The sequence below is a fragment of the Monodon monoceros genome, unplaced genomic scaffold (genome assembly GCF_005190385.1).
Source record: "Monodon monoceros isolate NGI ecotype Baffin Bay Population unplaced genomic scaffold, NGI_Narwhal_1 Super_Scaffold_20, whole genome shotgun sequence".
Lineage (NCBI taxonomy): Eukaryota > Metazoa > Chordata > Mammalia > Artiodactyla > Monodontidae > Monodon > Monodon monoceros.
This window is the reverse complement of record NW_021703777.1, coordinates 65947261-65963784: the sequence shown is the minus strand read 5'-3', so window position 1 is coordinate 65963784 and position 16524 is coordinate 65947261. Positions and strand designations below refer to the sequence as shown.

The window sequence follows — 16524 nt, the reverse complement described above, 5'->3', positions numbered from 1 at the left end:
GACATTCTAGTAAAACAATTACTAAAGAGTAAAGCAAATCATAAAAATGATGGCTATAGGTCTGTCTCAGCTCAAGAAATTTAAATAACATTTAATTTATAAAAATGTCATAGTCACATAGTGAAAAAAGCATTTAATTGGCAGTCTAAACAGGAATTCTGTACCTAAGTTCTATCACTCTCTGGCTACTTTGTAAATGCCTTAGAGCTGACACTTAAAGTCACTACTGGCCTAACATTTCTATATGGAAAATGAGGGGACTGGATGGTATCCTTTGTACTCAAAGTGTGGACCAGCAACGTGGCATCACCTAGGAGCTCGTTAAAAAGAGAGATTCTCAGGCCCCTGTGATTTGTAGGCTCTTTAAAGGTTGAGAAGCTGGGTTGGCTTAGATGATCTAGCTCTAATATTCCAAGATTCTATGACTTAACACATTATCACAAATCAATAATTTGAGCAACTTTTATGGTTAAGAAGCACACATACTGTAATGTGAAATGGGGACTGGTGCCTTTGACAAAACAATCAAATAACTCAGCTGAAAGGCTACCAAAATTTTTTATTATATCAGCTTTAAATATATTGGAAACAACCTAAATGTGAGCTAGAATTGCCTCTAATTTCTACGTTCATTTAAAAATAATTATTACCGGGACTTCCCTGGTGGCTCAGTGATTAAGAATCCATCTGCCAATGCAGGGGACACAGGTTTGAGCCCTGGTCCAGGAAGATCTCACATGCCACAGAGCAACAAAGCCCATTCGCCACAACTACTGAGCCTGCGCTCTAGAGCCTGCGAGCCACAACTACTGAGCCCACATGCCACAACCACTGAGCCCCTGCGCCACAACTACTGAAGCCCACGCGCCCTAGAGCCTGCAAGCCACAACTATTGAGCCCACGTGCCACAACTACTGAAGCCCATGTGCCCTAGAGCCCGAGAGCCATAAGGATTGAGCCTGTGTGCCACAACTACTGAAGCCCACACACCTAGAGCCCGTGCTCCTCAACATGAGAAGCCATCGCAATGAGAAGCCCATGCACCGCAACGAAGAGTAGCCCCCGCTCGCCGCAACTAGAGAGAAAAGCCCACGTGCAGCAACGAAGACCCAATGCGGCCAATAAATAAATAAAATTTTAAATAAATAAATAAAAATAAAAACTAAAAATAATTATTACCAAAGAAAGAAAGTTGGAAAGGTTGGACACGCAAATGTTATGTATTTAATATATAAACTATAGGAAAGTTCTGCTTAAGGGATTACAAACACTTTGAAAGGAAGTAAAACTAATAAAACTGTTAGTTTTTGAGAAAGTCAATATGTTTTAACATCATCATTGGTCATCTACCACTGACCACATACAAAGAGACACTACAAAAGAGTTTGGTACCTGTGAGTCCTGGTTTTTGTTATGCATTTGGGTTGCTTGTTTCCACTGATTTATTAATTGCACCAACATCTTTACGGCATTATCAAGAAGCGTGGGATGGACATCAGTCACTTCACGAACAATAAAATAAACAAATCCTGAAAGAACATCCTCCCGCCAATCTGGAAAATCAAGCATTAGTGCCTGCAGAGTATTGAAAGCCAGAGCACGTAGTTCTTCATCCATATGAACTGTGAGCCTACCAAGAACAAAATTCCATTAGCAAACCTCAAAAACCTTCCAAAGAGTTTTATCATCTAAAATGTAAAACTAAGAATTTAAAAACTATATCCTTTCAGTTGGTTCATAAGAAGTAAGAAGATAGGAACCAATGTTCACTTTTTGTGCTATATTCATCCTTATGCTAAACTATATTCATTTATTTAAATTCACACGTCAATCTACTAATATTAGTTGGTACTTGTACTATAATTCAGAATAATAAGTTTGATCATAATTCAAATGCTGTACTTTAGAAAACACAGATTGACAAATCAGAATTACATAAAAAAATTCTTTAATCCTTAAAATGCCATATGTTATCCTATAATCAATCAAAAATTACGTCCAATCATATAATACCTTAGCGCTAGCTCATATTTATTTAGTCCTTTACTGGAAAGGACATGATTTATCTCTATCATTCCTTTCATGCTGCTGAAGTTACAGTTAAACATAAGATGGCTGATTGTGAAGAAAGAAATACAACAAATCAAGATGGAATCAGTTTAACAGAAATAATTCTTGACAGTGAGAATGAGAATAAATTTAGGAGTAACTTCATAAATGGGGTATGCCTAGAAAGAAAATGAAAAAAAAAAAAGTGTCAAACGAACCCATAAGGTCTTCAAGAGTTTAAGTCTAAATAAATTATAGGAGAGGCTATATATAATTACCTTTTAAAGACATCAATACAATACGAGGACATGAATTAATATTAGTTAAAGGATTTTAATGGAACTTAAAGAAGAGAATGATAAACAAGAAAATCATAAAACATGGCTGCAGCAGTGAAGCTACCAATATATAATGCTATATGAATATGAGTTTCCGTTTGGGACTGTAGAGTATTATTTTCATGATTGACCATCAAGACACATGCATCAGAGTTAGAAACAGCCTGAATGAATAAAGAAAAGCAGGTGTATTAAAAAGTATGCCACAGTTACATGCTTGGGCAGCTGGAAAGATGAAGTTATCCTCAATGACAGAGGTAGAGAGCTGCGTGATTTATGTGAGAGGAGATACCACAGTCTTCACCCTGCTGAGCTCAGTTCTGGTCTTCACTAAGCCAACATTCAACTGACCATGAGACTGAGGAGAAAATGTATTACAGCTACAGAGACCCAGGAGTGAGCCACGAAGCAGCAGCAGTTAGAGCAGCGCACTGGAAGTACCACATGTGGTCAGATCAAGGGTCTCTAGCCCAGTGTTCTGTCTCTGATAGTGGCACCAAAGGCGATACTGTGGGCTAGAAGAGTGACTGACTCTGTGCTGCTGGCTTTAAAGGTCATTTTAACATCCCTTAAATCCACGAATTTACACCTATCTGATCTGTGTGACTCGGGGTATAGCCATGAAGAGAATGGTGCCTGAATAATTCAAGGCAGGAGAACAAATTGACCTTCCCTAGAGACAGCAGACAGGTCTGCAAATTTACAGTGTATCTTTGCTTTTTTGTTTGATTACTTTATTTCTAAGTAAATAAGATTTAGACATCACAATTCCAAATGATAGGAGTTGGGGACAAAGTAAGCAGACCCTAGAATCTTTCTTTCTGCCAAAATAAACTAACTGGTAAGTGAATACCACAGGGGAAAGAAGCAAAGTATTATAAATAGCAAAGCAAACTGTCAATCACTGTCGAGATATTTGCTCCTCTACAAGGCTCCTCTACCCCTGCCCCTTGGAGATGCAATTTCATTTTGGTGGGGGATATGGACTGCCGTCCACAGAGATGTAGGTGAGTTAAACTGAGGTGGGAGGAGTAAGAGTGGAATTGGATGAGAGTTGTTTACTGCTTTCCCAAGGAATAGCATTATAAATAATTAAAACTTATTTTCCCTCCCTAACACTGACAAGAACTTCATAACTCTGCAATCTAATTTACAGCAAGAGTTAAGAGACAGAGTGGGAAGGGATGAATTTATCTCATGGTGCAAAGTTTCAAAGTAACCCCTTTCTGGGCTTCCCTCGTGGCGCAGTGGTTGAGAATCCGCCTGCCAATGCGGGAGACATGGGTTCGTGCCCCGGTCTGGAAAGATCTCACATGCCGTGGAGCGGCTGGGCCCGTGGGCCATGGCCGCTGGGCCTGTGCGTCCGGAGCCTGCGCTCCGCAACGGGAGAGGCCACAACAGTGAGAGGCCCGCGTACGACAAAAAAAAAAAAAAAAAGTAACCCCTTTCTTCTCCTCGTAATCCTAAGAGACCAATACCATTCAAGGCCTGAGTGCAACCCGCAACCGCGGAGGATAGGTAGTGCGTGGGTGTGTGAAATGCTAGGTGTTTTCAAGGAGGTAGACAAGGTTGCTGGAGTGGTCTATTAACTGTTTATTCATTGTGAATTTAACTTAAGACTTAGTGATAAGTGCCCAGCGAGCAGTAAACATCTTTCAATGTGATCAAGTATCACTGCCCTGATAGTCTTTGCACTTGGTTTTCCCTTTAGGCTGGGGCCAGCAAACTATGGCTCAAGGGCCAAATCCAGCCAGGAGCCTTCACAGGTGGCTGCTTCTGCACTACAGTGGCAAAGATGAGTAACTGTGACAGACACCACGTGACTTGCAAATCTTAAAATATTTACTATCTGGTCTTTTAAGAAAAAAAGTTTGCTGACCCCTTATCTAAAGAGAATCCCCAACTATGTCAACATAGCCTTTTTCGACATGGCCTTTTTCGAAAGGCCATCACCTCAACTTAGAATTACTTTTGGGAGCTGGTATTTAAGTTTGGATGTCATGTTATTTACTCATTTACAGAGCCTAGTAGAAGAAAGAGATTAAAAACTTGAATGCTATGGCCTCTGCAATAAGAGGAAAAAGTGAAAATGAGACCTGGTTATCACCCTAGGTGCTAAAGAAATGACTGTAGGAGTTAACACACTAATTAATTGCCCAGTGGGGCCGTCATACACTGATAATGCCCATATGTTAAGAGAAAACATGGTATACAAGTCCTAAGAAACAGTACTAGATGGAAAGGCAAGGAATTTAAAAATAGGATTTGTAGGGGAATCCAGAAGAACTTTAACAGTTAAAAAATGAGTGAGGACTGCTGGTGGGAACGTAAATTGATACAACCACTATGGAGAACAGTATGGAGGTTCCTTAAAAAACTAAAAAGAGAACTACCATACGACCCAGCAATCCCACTACTGGGCATATACCCAGAGAAAACCGTAATTCAAAAAGACACATGCACCCCAATGTTCATTGCAGCCAGCACTATCTCCAATAGCCAGGACATGGAAGCAACCTAAGTGTCCATCAACAGATGAATGGATAAAGAAGATGTGGCACATATATACAATGGAATATTACTCAGCCATAAAAAGAAACAAAATTGAGTTATTTGTAGTGAGGTGGATGGACCTACAGTCTGTCATACAGAGTAAAGTAAGTCAGAAAGAGAAAAATAAACACCATATGCTAATACATATATATGGAATCTTAAAAAAAAAAAAAAAGGTTCTGAAGAACCTAGGGGCAGGACAGGAATAAAGACATAGACGTAGAGAATGGACTTGAGGACACGGGGAGGGGGAAGGGTAAGCTGGGACGAAGTGAGAGAGTGGCATGGACATATAGACACTACCAAACGTAAAATAGATAGCTAGTGGGAAGCGCCTCAAAGCACAGGGAGATCAGCTCGGTGCTTTGTGACCACCTAGAGGGGTGGGATAGGGAGGGTGGGAGGGAGGGAGACGCAAGAGGGAGGGGATATGGGGATATATGTATACGTATAGCTGATTCACTTCGTTATACAGCAGAAACTAACAAAACATTGTAAAGTAATTATACTCTAATAAAGATGTTAAAAAAAAAGATACTTTTAGGATTTCACATTTAGGATATCAGGTCATTCGTTGCTCTCATTCCCTGGGGAAAGAAAGGCTTTGACCTCTCTGCCATGAAATTAAATAAAAGTCATTAAATACATCTTGAGATTAAATTTCATCAACAACAACAACAAAAAAAAATGAATGAGGAGAAAGTGTTAACAAAATGTAAAAGACAAAATGGGAGTTTAGAAGGTTATCAAATAAAGGATTAAAAATGTCTTTATCACTACTTTTTTAGTGATAATAGTAACAGGGGTGCATTAGAAATTTAAAGAGATTTAAAGAGATAAAAGGTAACCTCACAAACAGTAATTCTCATTTACCTTGCTAACAATTCAATGAGGTCAGTTCTGCTCATACCGTCAGGAATCAACCTTGGAATAGCAGCAATACAAGTTCTAAACAAATCAATTTTGGGTTTTCTTTCCCCCCTGAAAAACAGATCACAAGAGGACTTAATAAGAAGAATCTTACATACACCAGACAATGAAAGCAGACTTGGAAAAATTATTACAGAAAATGAGCCCACCTCCAAAAGTTTAATGTATTTATTATAAAAAGAGCATATACAAATCCAGTAAATAATTATCAGTTTATAAATGCAGAAAAGAATATATGGATAATTCAGGAAGAAAACACAGGTAGCCAGCAAAAAAGGTTTTCAGCAATTAAAAACAAGTATAACAACTATTATGTTTAAATAATAAGTATTATTTAAGTAAATTATTTATATTATAATTGTTTCAAATAGAATTAAATACATAATATTTAACCTTTGATAATATTTAATTATTAAAATAATAAAATTGACATTAAATAACCAAATATTAGTTATTTGGGGGGGTCTATAAAATCAACAAAATTTTTTCTTTCTCTTAATATCATATACTAACAAGGGTTTTAGAGAACAGACATTCTCATATACTACTGTTGGAGTTGTTTCTTCTTGTCTTTTTATTTTACTTCAGAACGTACACACACACACACACACACAAACATATTTAAAATTTTTATGTAATAAAATATGCGAAGTTTTGAAAATCCTGGTTCCTCCAGAGGCTTGATACAATTTAATTCTTCTGTATTTTCCCCTAGTTATTCAATGATTTTATTTATTTTAAATATCTAACCTTTTAGATACTGGTTTTTATTTTGGTCTACATTTCAAGGGGAAGCTGTTAATTTATTTTACCCAAATTATCCTTCAATTGGCCCAATAAAATAATTCTTATATAGACAAGAATCTGGATGTTTTAAGAGTTTTCGGCTCAGTATCCATTATCATGGCGATGGACCTACTACTTACTTTTAGTGATTTTATATACAGTGAGTTTTCTCAGCTTGGTTCCAACATGCATGAATTTCAGTTACCACAATTTAGTTAAATAATACCAGTCTCCAACAATGTGCTTCAATTTTCCGTTACCATCAACTATAAGTAATTGTGTAGCCAAGCTTCCCTGTTAGCTCCTCAGTGCACAAATCAGGACGTAAAAAAACAGATGTGATCATAACCAGTGATTTAATCACATTAATTTTTTCAAAGTCTGTCGTGATTGGTCACTGCACATCTGTTATTCGGTTCACACATACATGGCAAATTATGTAGTTGTGTTGATTCCTTGCCTCCAGGGGTAAACTCAGGTGGCATTTGACAACAATGGATAATCAAAAGAGGAAACTGGCCAACAAAGATTAAAGTACAGCGAAGAAAAGAAAAGTGAATACTGGGAGTGAAGTATTGGGTTGGCCAAAAAGCTTGTTTGGGTTTTTCTGTAACATCTTACGGAAAAACCCAAACGAACTTTTTGGTCAACCCAATATCAATCAAACATTAATGGAGTTACAGAAGAACTAGCTGACCGGGGAATGCTGACACTGCCGTCATTGAAGACGCTGCATACACAGCCAGAGGAACTCAGTGAGGGCAAATTTACAGGCAGAAATGAGGAAAGTGTGACAAAAAGGATGAAGACTTCCCAGAGAAAGTAATGCAGGAAAAAAAACCTCACATTAGAGAAACTCTCAGAGATATTAACATTTTCTAGTATGTAGTAACTATGCATTAATTGAGAGAGCCAATGTCCAATTTGGTTATCTAAGATGTACAATGCAGATATTAACACCTTAAAAAAAGTCCACTTACAAAGAATATGTAGGTATTTCCTAGCAAGTAAAAGAAGTTATTGCCATAAAATATATCTTCCTGAGGAGGAAGTCCCTAACAATAAGGGAAGAAAACATGGGCTGACAAGCAGTGCTGGCAGTGGGATGGGGGTGAGATGAGGTACAGTTTCTCACACAAAAAGCCACTCATACATTATTCCCCTCTGTACCCTCAGTTCCCAGGAGATTTTCAGGTTTTCTTTTTTTGTTGAACAAGGCTCTGGAAATAACAGCATTTGTTTGACTTAATAAACCAACCATGTCCACACACATCTGCGGTCACTAGCATTTATCTCTCACTCACAGAATAAGTATAAGGGCTCAACACTGACAACAAACTGGACGGATCCTGGATGACTTTTGCTATCTGTACTGGTTTGACAGCACTTTAAAGAGTAAAACTGAGCCTGTGGGAGGAATCACTGTACTAAAAACTGCCGCAGATGGCAATAGGGGCGAAATCCAGAAGAGAAAGGAAGAAAACAAGCAAGAATCGACCCACTTTACTTATGAAAACTGAAATAGCAATGAAGAGAAATAATTGACTACATACGTAATCATATCTTCAGGCTCCTTATTAGACATCTGCACACTAGTCATACACATTGGTCTCCCAACTTCTTTGTCCAAATGTCTGAGAATGCTGTCTAACGCTTTTCTCACTTGAGGGTAGTAAACAGACATTCCTGGGGGGGGCGGGGGGGAACTTCACAGTTATAAAATGTCAAAAATTAGATAAAGAATAGTTACAGTTATTTTCTGTAAAAAAATAAAAGCCCATCACAACCTTTAAATTACATTAGCTTATTTTTGTTACAAAGGAAGGAGTTCTGACTTTGACATACTATTCTCCCTGATAATTTGCTTCAGTATATTGGAGAAAATGTGAAAAATTATGCGCACAACTGAAATTAATTTGAAGGAAGGACAAAATGCAGTGAATAGTATCATGTGAGAAAATATTTAACAAGACTTTTAACATAACTTATGGATATTATAATAAAAAGTATTCATTTTTGAATCACTCTGTACACTGGAATAACTAGGCAAATATATACTTTCATAGGCAAATATATACATGTATGTATACATTTACACAGGCAATAATATACATTTTAGATTTGATCATAACCTTTCACAAAAGAATATTAAACTGTATTATTTACTTATTCCAGTTAACACTAACCTATGACTTTTGCCTCTTCATCTGTCAAGGTTTTATTGAGAAAAATTTTCTTTACACGCAGAGTGTTTCCTGAGGGAAGAATAACTCCTGTTGTTGGCATTGGCGGCTCACCATCTTTCTGCTGCAAACTGTCCGCTATTACAAGGAAGACTCTGAGGCCTATGTTCATTCTCTTCAGAGAAAAAAGTTTCAAAATAAAGAAGTCAAGAGTGTCAGAAAATTCCTTTTTTTCATGCTAAAAATATCTCATCAAATAACACTGGGGGATGGGAGGAAGGAGGACAGAAGAAACACAAACCTTTCTGTCCCACATTTTTAACTAGCCCAGGCACTGCAGTTTGCTTTAATACCAAATTCCCAAGTGCCACCCATTCACTTATGAGGTCAACTGGCTCTCTTATTTTCTAGCTTATTTCAAACCTCCTGCATCCCTTCCTCAACTCTCCTACACCCTGATACCATACTCTCCCCTCTACAAGCAGATGATCTGTCACCCACTTCACAGTCAGAAAAAAAACATCAACCTTCCTCCATCTCTCACTACAAAACACACTGATCTACTTATATCTGCACCTCTTCTTCCTCTACTTTGCTCCTGTTACAGTTGAGGAGTGCTGGTATTCCTGGTTATTAGAATCCCATCTGCTCTTGCATTATCAGGAAATTACACTATCAATTATCCCTTCTCTTTCTTGCATCTTCAACATTTCCCTTTTAACTGAGTATTCTGACTCCTGTTAACTATACTCAACTATCTTAATGCAATGAGTTCTCCCCATAATACTTCCCTCTCACTCATCAGTGACAATACTGTTCAAACCAGTGGGCATTTTTCCTGCATCCTATTTGACTTTTCAGCAGCATGGGACACTGTCAAATATTCCTTATTCCCTGAAACCCTCCCTTCCTTGGATACATCTGTGCCACTGCTGACTGTGTCATCTCTGTCCACATTCCAAATTTACCCTCCTTTATCTGAATATTAAATGTTAGACTGCTTCAAGGCAAGTTCCTAGGCTGCCTTTTCCTATCATTATGTATTCTCTCCCAAAGTAATTTCATGTATTTACATGGCTTCAATTACCACCCATACCAGATCACCTGCTAATTTTAAGCCTTACTTCTCCTCTGAACTTGGACCCTCAGACCAATTTGACACTTCTACTTGGATGTCAGAAAGATGCCTCAGATTTGCCATGTTCAAACCAAATGCCCTCTTCCCCGCCAAACTCAGTATCTTCTCAGTGTTTCTTTTCTCAGTAAATGATCTTCTCTCTATCCACACCACACCATCTCAGCCCAAGCTGTCATTAGTTATGACCTACACGAGTGGTCTCTAAAATGGGTATATGCATCCCAGTGGGTGTTCACTGGATGGTTCACTGGAATACAGGGAGAAAATAAAACTTTCGTTTATATATTTTTTATCTAAATAAGATCAAGGTTTTAAGATTTACCCCTCTTTACATATGACATAATACTGGTGATATTAGTCTAATATCAGATGGTCATTTCACATAGTCATAGAAGACATCTTGAAGGGAGTGGGAAAATTCCACAATGTACTGTGGTTCACAGAGGTGTCCTCACTTATTCATTCTTTCAGTGTATTGCAATTTGCTTGATTTGATTAAGTGGATTAATAGATAATTTTATCTGGCTTTAACTAAACTAGCTCTCACAAGCTTAAAAAGATTCCTGAAAAGAAAATACAGATTGAAGAAAATCCTAATAAAGTAAGCCTGTAGAAAAACAACAACAACAAAACGGCACAACTGACATTTTTTCTACTCTTAGTATGAACGTTTCAGTGAGGAAAAAAAATTAATTTCAGAAATAAACTTGTTCAATGAAGAGAATATTTTTGAAAACAGATGATCAAGAAAACGTCTTTCATTATGTGATTTTTGTTGCTGAGAACCAGGTTAAGTATGTCATCTATAAAAAGTCTTTTCTGCTCACTTTAGAAATTTGGAAATAATTATTAACCTATCTTAAAAATCCTACAAATAAAAAGCTTCAATAACTTTTGAGCTCATTTGTTAACTACATAAATATATATCTTAGGATTTGATTATGAGGACCAGCACAGTCATTTAAAAGAAATAAGAGAAAATATAACACTTATTTTGTCTTTTTACATTCTCCAGTGTCATTAAATTCCAATAAGCAATTACTTCAAAAAATATTCTTAAACAATCTGAAAATTTTATATCTAAAGGATGAGCAGGAGTTTACGAGGGAATAACAAGGCCAAAGAAGTAGGAAATAACATTTATCTTAATTTGTCTTTAACTAGAGATTTGAGCCTAAGAGTTCTGATTCCAGAAATTGTGCTTAAAAAAAATTTTTTTTTAATTGTATAGGATAGTAAATTACTACATTATAATTTTTTTACCTCTGGATTAATGGTGAAAGTTTTGGTAGATTTTCCAACACTGAGAAGATCAAATATTATTTCTTTCATTGCAAAATCCAAACGTTCCTAGAGGGAAAAAAAAAAATCAATAAATCCTTATAACTTTCTACTGCTATGGGCATACCTTGGAGATAATGTGGGTTTCGTTCCAGACCTCAATAAAGCAAAATCAGAATAAAGCAGGTCACACAAATTTTCTGGTTTCCCAGTGCATATAAAAGTTATGTTTACACTGTACTGTAGTCTATTAACTGCACAATAGCATTCTGCCTAAGAAAACAATGTACAACCTTAACTAAACAATACTTTATTGCTTAAAAAACACTAACCATCATCTAACAACAGAGTCGCCACAAATCTTCAGTTTGTAAAAAAAAAAAAAAAAAAGGCCATATCTGCAAAGCACAATAAAGCAAAGTGCAATAAAACAAGGGTCTGCCTGTGTAAGTTAAGTACCATGTTAAGAATTATACAAATAATGGCAACAATACAGGTCTGTACCCACAAGAAGTTCCTGAATCTAGCTGGACAAAAGAAAAATGCATATGAATTAATGTTAAAAGTATATGATTATAGATACATGATTTAATTATCAAATGATTGGTTTAATAGCCAAACCAGCAGGATAGAAGTTTTAAACACGCATTTGCCAAACTCATATTCAAGACCTAAGTGAAGGAAATCCCAAAATAATGATAAAAGGAAGTCCCATGACGATAGCAATGAGGCAGGCCTGGAGAGCAGGGAGTTCATACTGGGACAGAAAGAACAGGGCTCCGGGAAGGGTAATCTCAAAGGAAAGAAAAGTTAACTAAGAGTAACTGATGTTTGAGAGGAGCTCTATAGTTCTGGAGGAGTGTTGGTGTGAGGTGATTAAGCAAAGGTAGTGGGTATGACCCTCGGGGAAGGGATGCAACCAAATAGCAAAAGTTTTCTCAACAACAGATCTAAAGCACAATCTGCTTTCATTCATCTTACTGACACATTTATTCTTATCTAATTATCATTAATTCTGCGCTCCCGTAAATAGAAATGTATTCGTTTTATTTAAATTTTCTTCATCGTCAAAAATAATTACATTATGGGTCATCTTCGTTGTCATAGTTTTAGTTCAAAGAGAACTCAATGAACATTCTGGAACCAAAGTGTTTTTCCCAAATTGAGAAGGTAACCCTACCTACGCTTCTCTGGGGCTGATGCCCCAAAAGAGAATGTGACCAGAGCCATGGATTTGCTTACTCAGCCCCCATTTAATCCTCTTCAAATAAACCTTCCTTTACTGCAGAGGCTAGAAAGCTAAAATGATATTTCCCAGGATGCCTTTGGACAACAGGCTTCAGGATGTGACTGAGACCCCGTCAAGTGATATACTCACGGGAACCCTTGGGAATTGGGGTATGGGAGGAGGTGGGGGAGGACAGGGAGAAAGGAATCTATTTTACTGGTGGGGACTGTGGTGGAAACATGATTCTTAAGCACTTGGGGCACTTCCTAATTTGGCAGGTTTTTGACTGTGGCAGAGGCAGCAGCTTCCTTGGTAGCCCGATAGCGTAGTTTCCTCTGGATTTCCATTTCGGCTAGAATCTGTTTCTTCAGTCCTATGAGTGATTCTGTGAACGACCTCTATTCCTTAAAAGACCCCTTTGGATTCAACAAGCTACCATGGACTCTAGTGTCTCTACCTCAGAACACAGATTAATGCAGGTTATGAAAACAATGTTCCAAAATCTTTCAAGACACTCAGGAACTAATTAGTAAATAGACAAGAGGAGGATTATGAGACATTTTCTTGACTCTTCCTAAATTAAGTGTCTCCTCCTCTGAGTCTCCTTTCCAAGTGTGTAGATCAATCATCTAAATGTATTTTGCACACACACAAAAATCATTAGCATACTTTTTTTTACTTTTTAAAGCATACTTTTATTTTTTAAAGCATACTTTTATTTTTCACTATTCAGTATTAATAAATGTTTTGTTATCATGCTTTTAGATGTGTAACAAATTCTATGACTCTAAGTTACTCTTTTTTTTTTAACATCTTTATTGGAGTATAATTGCTTTACAATGGTGTGTTAGTTTCTGCTTTATAACAAAGTGAATCAGTTATACATATACATATGTTCCCATATCTCTTCCCTCTTGCGTCTCCCTCCCTCCCTCCCACCCTCCCTATCCCATCCCTCTAGGTGGTCACAAAGCACCGAGCTGATCTCTCCCTGTGCTATGCGGCTGCTTCCCACTAGCTATCTACTTTACATTTGGTAGTGTATATATGCCCATGCCACTCTCTCACTTTGTCCCCTACTCTTACAATTTGCATGTATATAGGTATTATGAGGTGAGGCACTCACCTGAGCAATGAACTGAATAATCTTCACAAATATATTGAGAGGTGTATCACGAGGAACCACACTACGTGACCCTTTTGGGAAAAGTGCTGACACTATGCTCATAAGACGACTGTAGGGAAAAAAGATTTAGTCATAAAGAGAGAATGAAATCAACAAAACATTAGCAAAATATCCTTCGCATCCTTCATAATATGTCAAGATAATTCATATTCCTCCTCAAGGTATTTGTAATGTTAACTAAAATTCATCAGTGTGGCATTTTTTACCAAGATGTTACTTTAAATATGCTTTAAAACAAAGGCACTCACCTTTGAGTTACAGTGTTGCTTTCACATTTTATTCTAATTACATAGACCCACAACAATCTATACAAAGATTCCAGTGCAACTCGAGACATTTTAGGATCTTTATTCTGTTTAGAAGCAAAAGAGAATAAAAATAAGCTTATTTATCAAAGTACTTGCAGTAATTTAAGATCAATTATATTCTCTGTCAACCACTAAAAGCCCTCTCCATTCCCTTCTTTATTCAATCTAAAACAGGTTTAAATATGTAAGTATATATTTGGTATACGGTAAGTACAGAGAGCTCAAAAGCAAACATAAATAAGGAAATTGAGCCATCCCTTATATTCTCAAAACAAAATACTATTAGTATCTCTAAGAACTCTGAAATTATACACACTTCAACTTACCTAATGGTAAATGGGACACACAACAATACTGACATAATGATAAAAGGATTGCTCATCTCTGCTGTAATTCATTGCAGCTCATACACAGTTAAAATTTAGAACACCAAATGTTGTTATAGATATTTGTGTTTATGGAATAATGCAAAATATTATTGAGTGATTATACTTAAAAGAAGGAATATAGAATGGTGGGTTAAGAGCATAGACTCTGAAATTAGGAATGACTGGCCAAACCCCATCCTTGGATCAGTTGGTGAAACAGTTTCCTCAGCTCTAAAATGGAGATAACACGGTACCTGCCTCACAGATTAAGGGAGTTATTACGTGAAAAGCACTTGGAACACTGCCTGACACATGTTAAATGCTCAGTAAGTGTCAGGTGTTTACCTTTAATTTTTTAATTTAGAACTAGAACATTCTTATTTAAAATCAGAAAAGTATCCATTTCAATCGCAATTTGATCAGCAAACCTTTTCTTCATACTAGCTATTATAAAAAGTGAAGTTCTTAAATGACAAGAGACATGTAATGAGATTTAATTGTAAATTTTGAAAATTAGCTAATAATCCCTTTAGTAGGAGAAACTCTTTATGCATCTGTTAATTAGTTGTAGGATGCATTTAGTCCTATAAATTACCATTTATTTAATCTGGTTTGAGAGATTTCTTATTGTTAAACAATTATTTTATATATAACAATGGACAAAAGGGAGTTTTTAAATATTAAGTAATTTACCATCCTATTTTATGTTTTCTCAGACTACAGAATAACAGACATCTACTACGTATGATGAAAAGCAATGTAACAAGATTACCACTGGACATGTTTTTAAAAAAGACAACCACTAGAAAATATAATTTTGCACATCTATGTATATGAAAATTTGATATAATTCAGAATGGAGTCTCAAAGCCAGTCTCTCCTCCTACTGCCAAATCCACGACTCCAAATTTCAAATACACTCCCCAAGTAGTTTTCTATTAATTTGTTACTAATGTAACTAAAGTAACATATAAAGTTACACACAATATATCTTACTAATATAACAACCAAGCTTTTTGTAGTACTTTCTTTTCTATCACTTAAATGCAAGGTCTCAAATGTCAAAATATGAGTTCGATTAGTTTTATGTACACTCCAAATAATACCTTCACATAGTTAAATTATCCTTTCAAAATATGAATACTACAAATTAACATATAATAAATTATATAATAGAAATATTTAAGTCCAATTCCACATAAAAGTTCTTCTCATATAAATTGTTAATAAAGTATTTGGATTATCTTATGTGCTGAGGTATCTGGCATGAAACAAAATTTGATTTTCAAACTTTCCAAGATGGACTACTATGTTTTACAAAGCAGACTTATTTTATAATGAACAATTCCAGAAAAGATAAAAAGTGATAAAAATTATATAATTGTTTATTCGGTAACTGCAATGCTGTTATATATCTCTGAATAATGAAAACATCCTAAATTGATCTGATCCTTAAACAAAGATACATAATTCCCTAGTTACAATTTTGGTCTAATTTGAATAATCAGATTACATTAATAAAATCCAGTAATATTAACGTATAATACAATTTTTTAAATTCTTTTTTCTTTCTTTTTTTTTAACAGCAGGTTCTTATTACTTATCTATTTTAAATAATACAGTTTTGATGTCAGGCAAATATGCTCTTTGGCAGCAATCATTTTAATGTTTCTTCCTTTTTTTCCTACTGTGAACAACAACAACAAAAGATTTGTTTAAAACTCAAACCAGTAGGATTGTAGTTTTAAAGTGTTGCATCAAAATCATATTCAAAATCTGAGTTACTGTCTCCTGAATTTCATTGGAAAATGTTATAAAAAGCATCATTTATAACAGCTAATTTTAATTAAACAGAATATTTTAAAACTGAAGATTATGGTTAAAAATCAACATTCGGTATCACTTCTCTCTCTTAAATTCATCTTCTTGGGACCACATTAATATTAAACTTTCGGTAGAATGTTCCCGCTGTGTGCTGCTCTTCTTTTACAATACGAGAAGCAGGCTTAAATAAATACGTTGGACATGCAACGCAGCCATAGGTAAAGGGGGAAAAAAGCCACACTTAAAGGAGATACAGCAATATTTTACTTTGTAACATCAACACGACTCACCTGGAGTGTTTCTATTTGTTTTCTGATACTGTTGTTAGATGGCATCTAAATAAAGCAATGTG

The 16524-nt window shown here is 36.0% G+C and overlaps 1 protein-coding gene across 7 annotated transcripts in view; it reads right to left on the bottom strand.

The window, feature by feature from the left end:
• The window catches only part of FRYL (FRY like transcription coactivator), a 244767-nt gene that overhangs the window by 83632 nt on the left and 144611 nt on the right, over nucleotides 1-16524 (bottom strand). For 4 of the 7 annotated variants that reach the window (XM_029235867.1, XM_029235864.1, XM_029235866.1 and 1 more), the window contains exons 14-21: nucleotides 16463-16507; nucleotides 13921-14024; nucleotides 13613-13721; nucleotides 11241-11327; nucleotides 8843-9014; nucleotides 8210-8342; nucleotides 5814-5921; nucleotides 1393-1630 (exon numbers count right to left, since the gene is read on the bottom strand). In XM_029235867.1, the coding sequence (XP_029091700.1) occupies nucleotides 1393-1630; nucleotides 5814-5921; nucleotides 8210-8342; nucleotides 8843-9014; nucleotides 11241-11327; nucleotides 13613-13721; nucleotides 13921-14024; nucleotides 16463-16507 (996 nt within the window). The remainder of the gene's footprint in view (nucleotides 1-1392; nucleotides 1631-5813; nucleotides 5922-8209; nucleotides 8343-8842; nucleotides 9015-11240; nucleotides 11328-13612; nucleotides 13722-13920; nucleotides 14025-16462; nucleotides 16508-16524) is intronic. The other 3 variants (XM_029235869.1, XM_029235868.1, XM_029235870.1) reach the window with 1 other exon arrangement.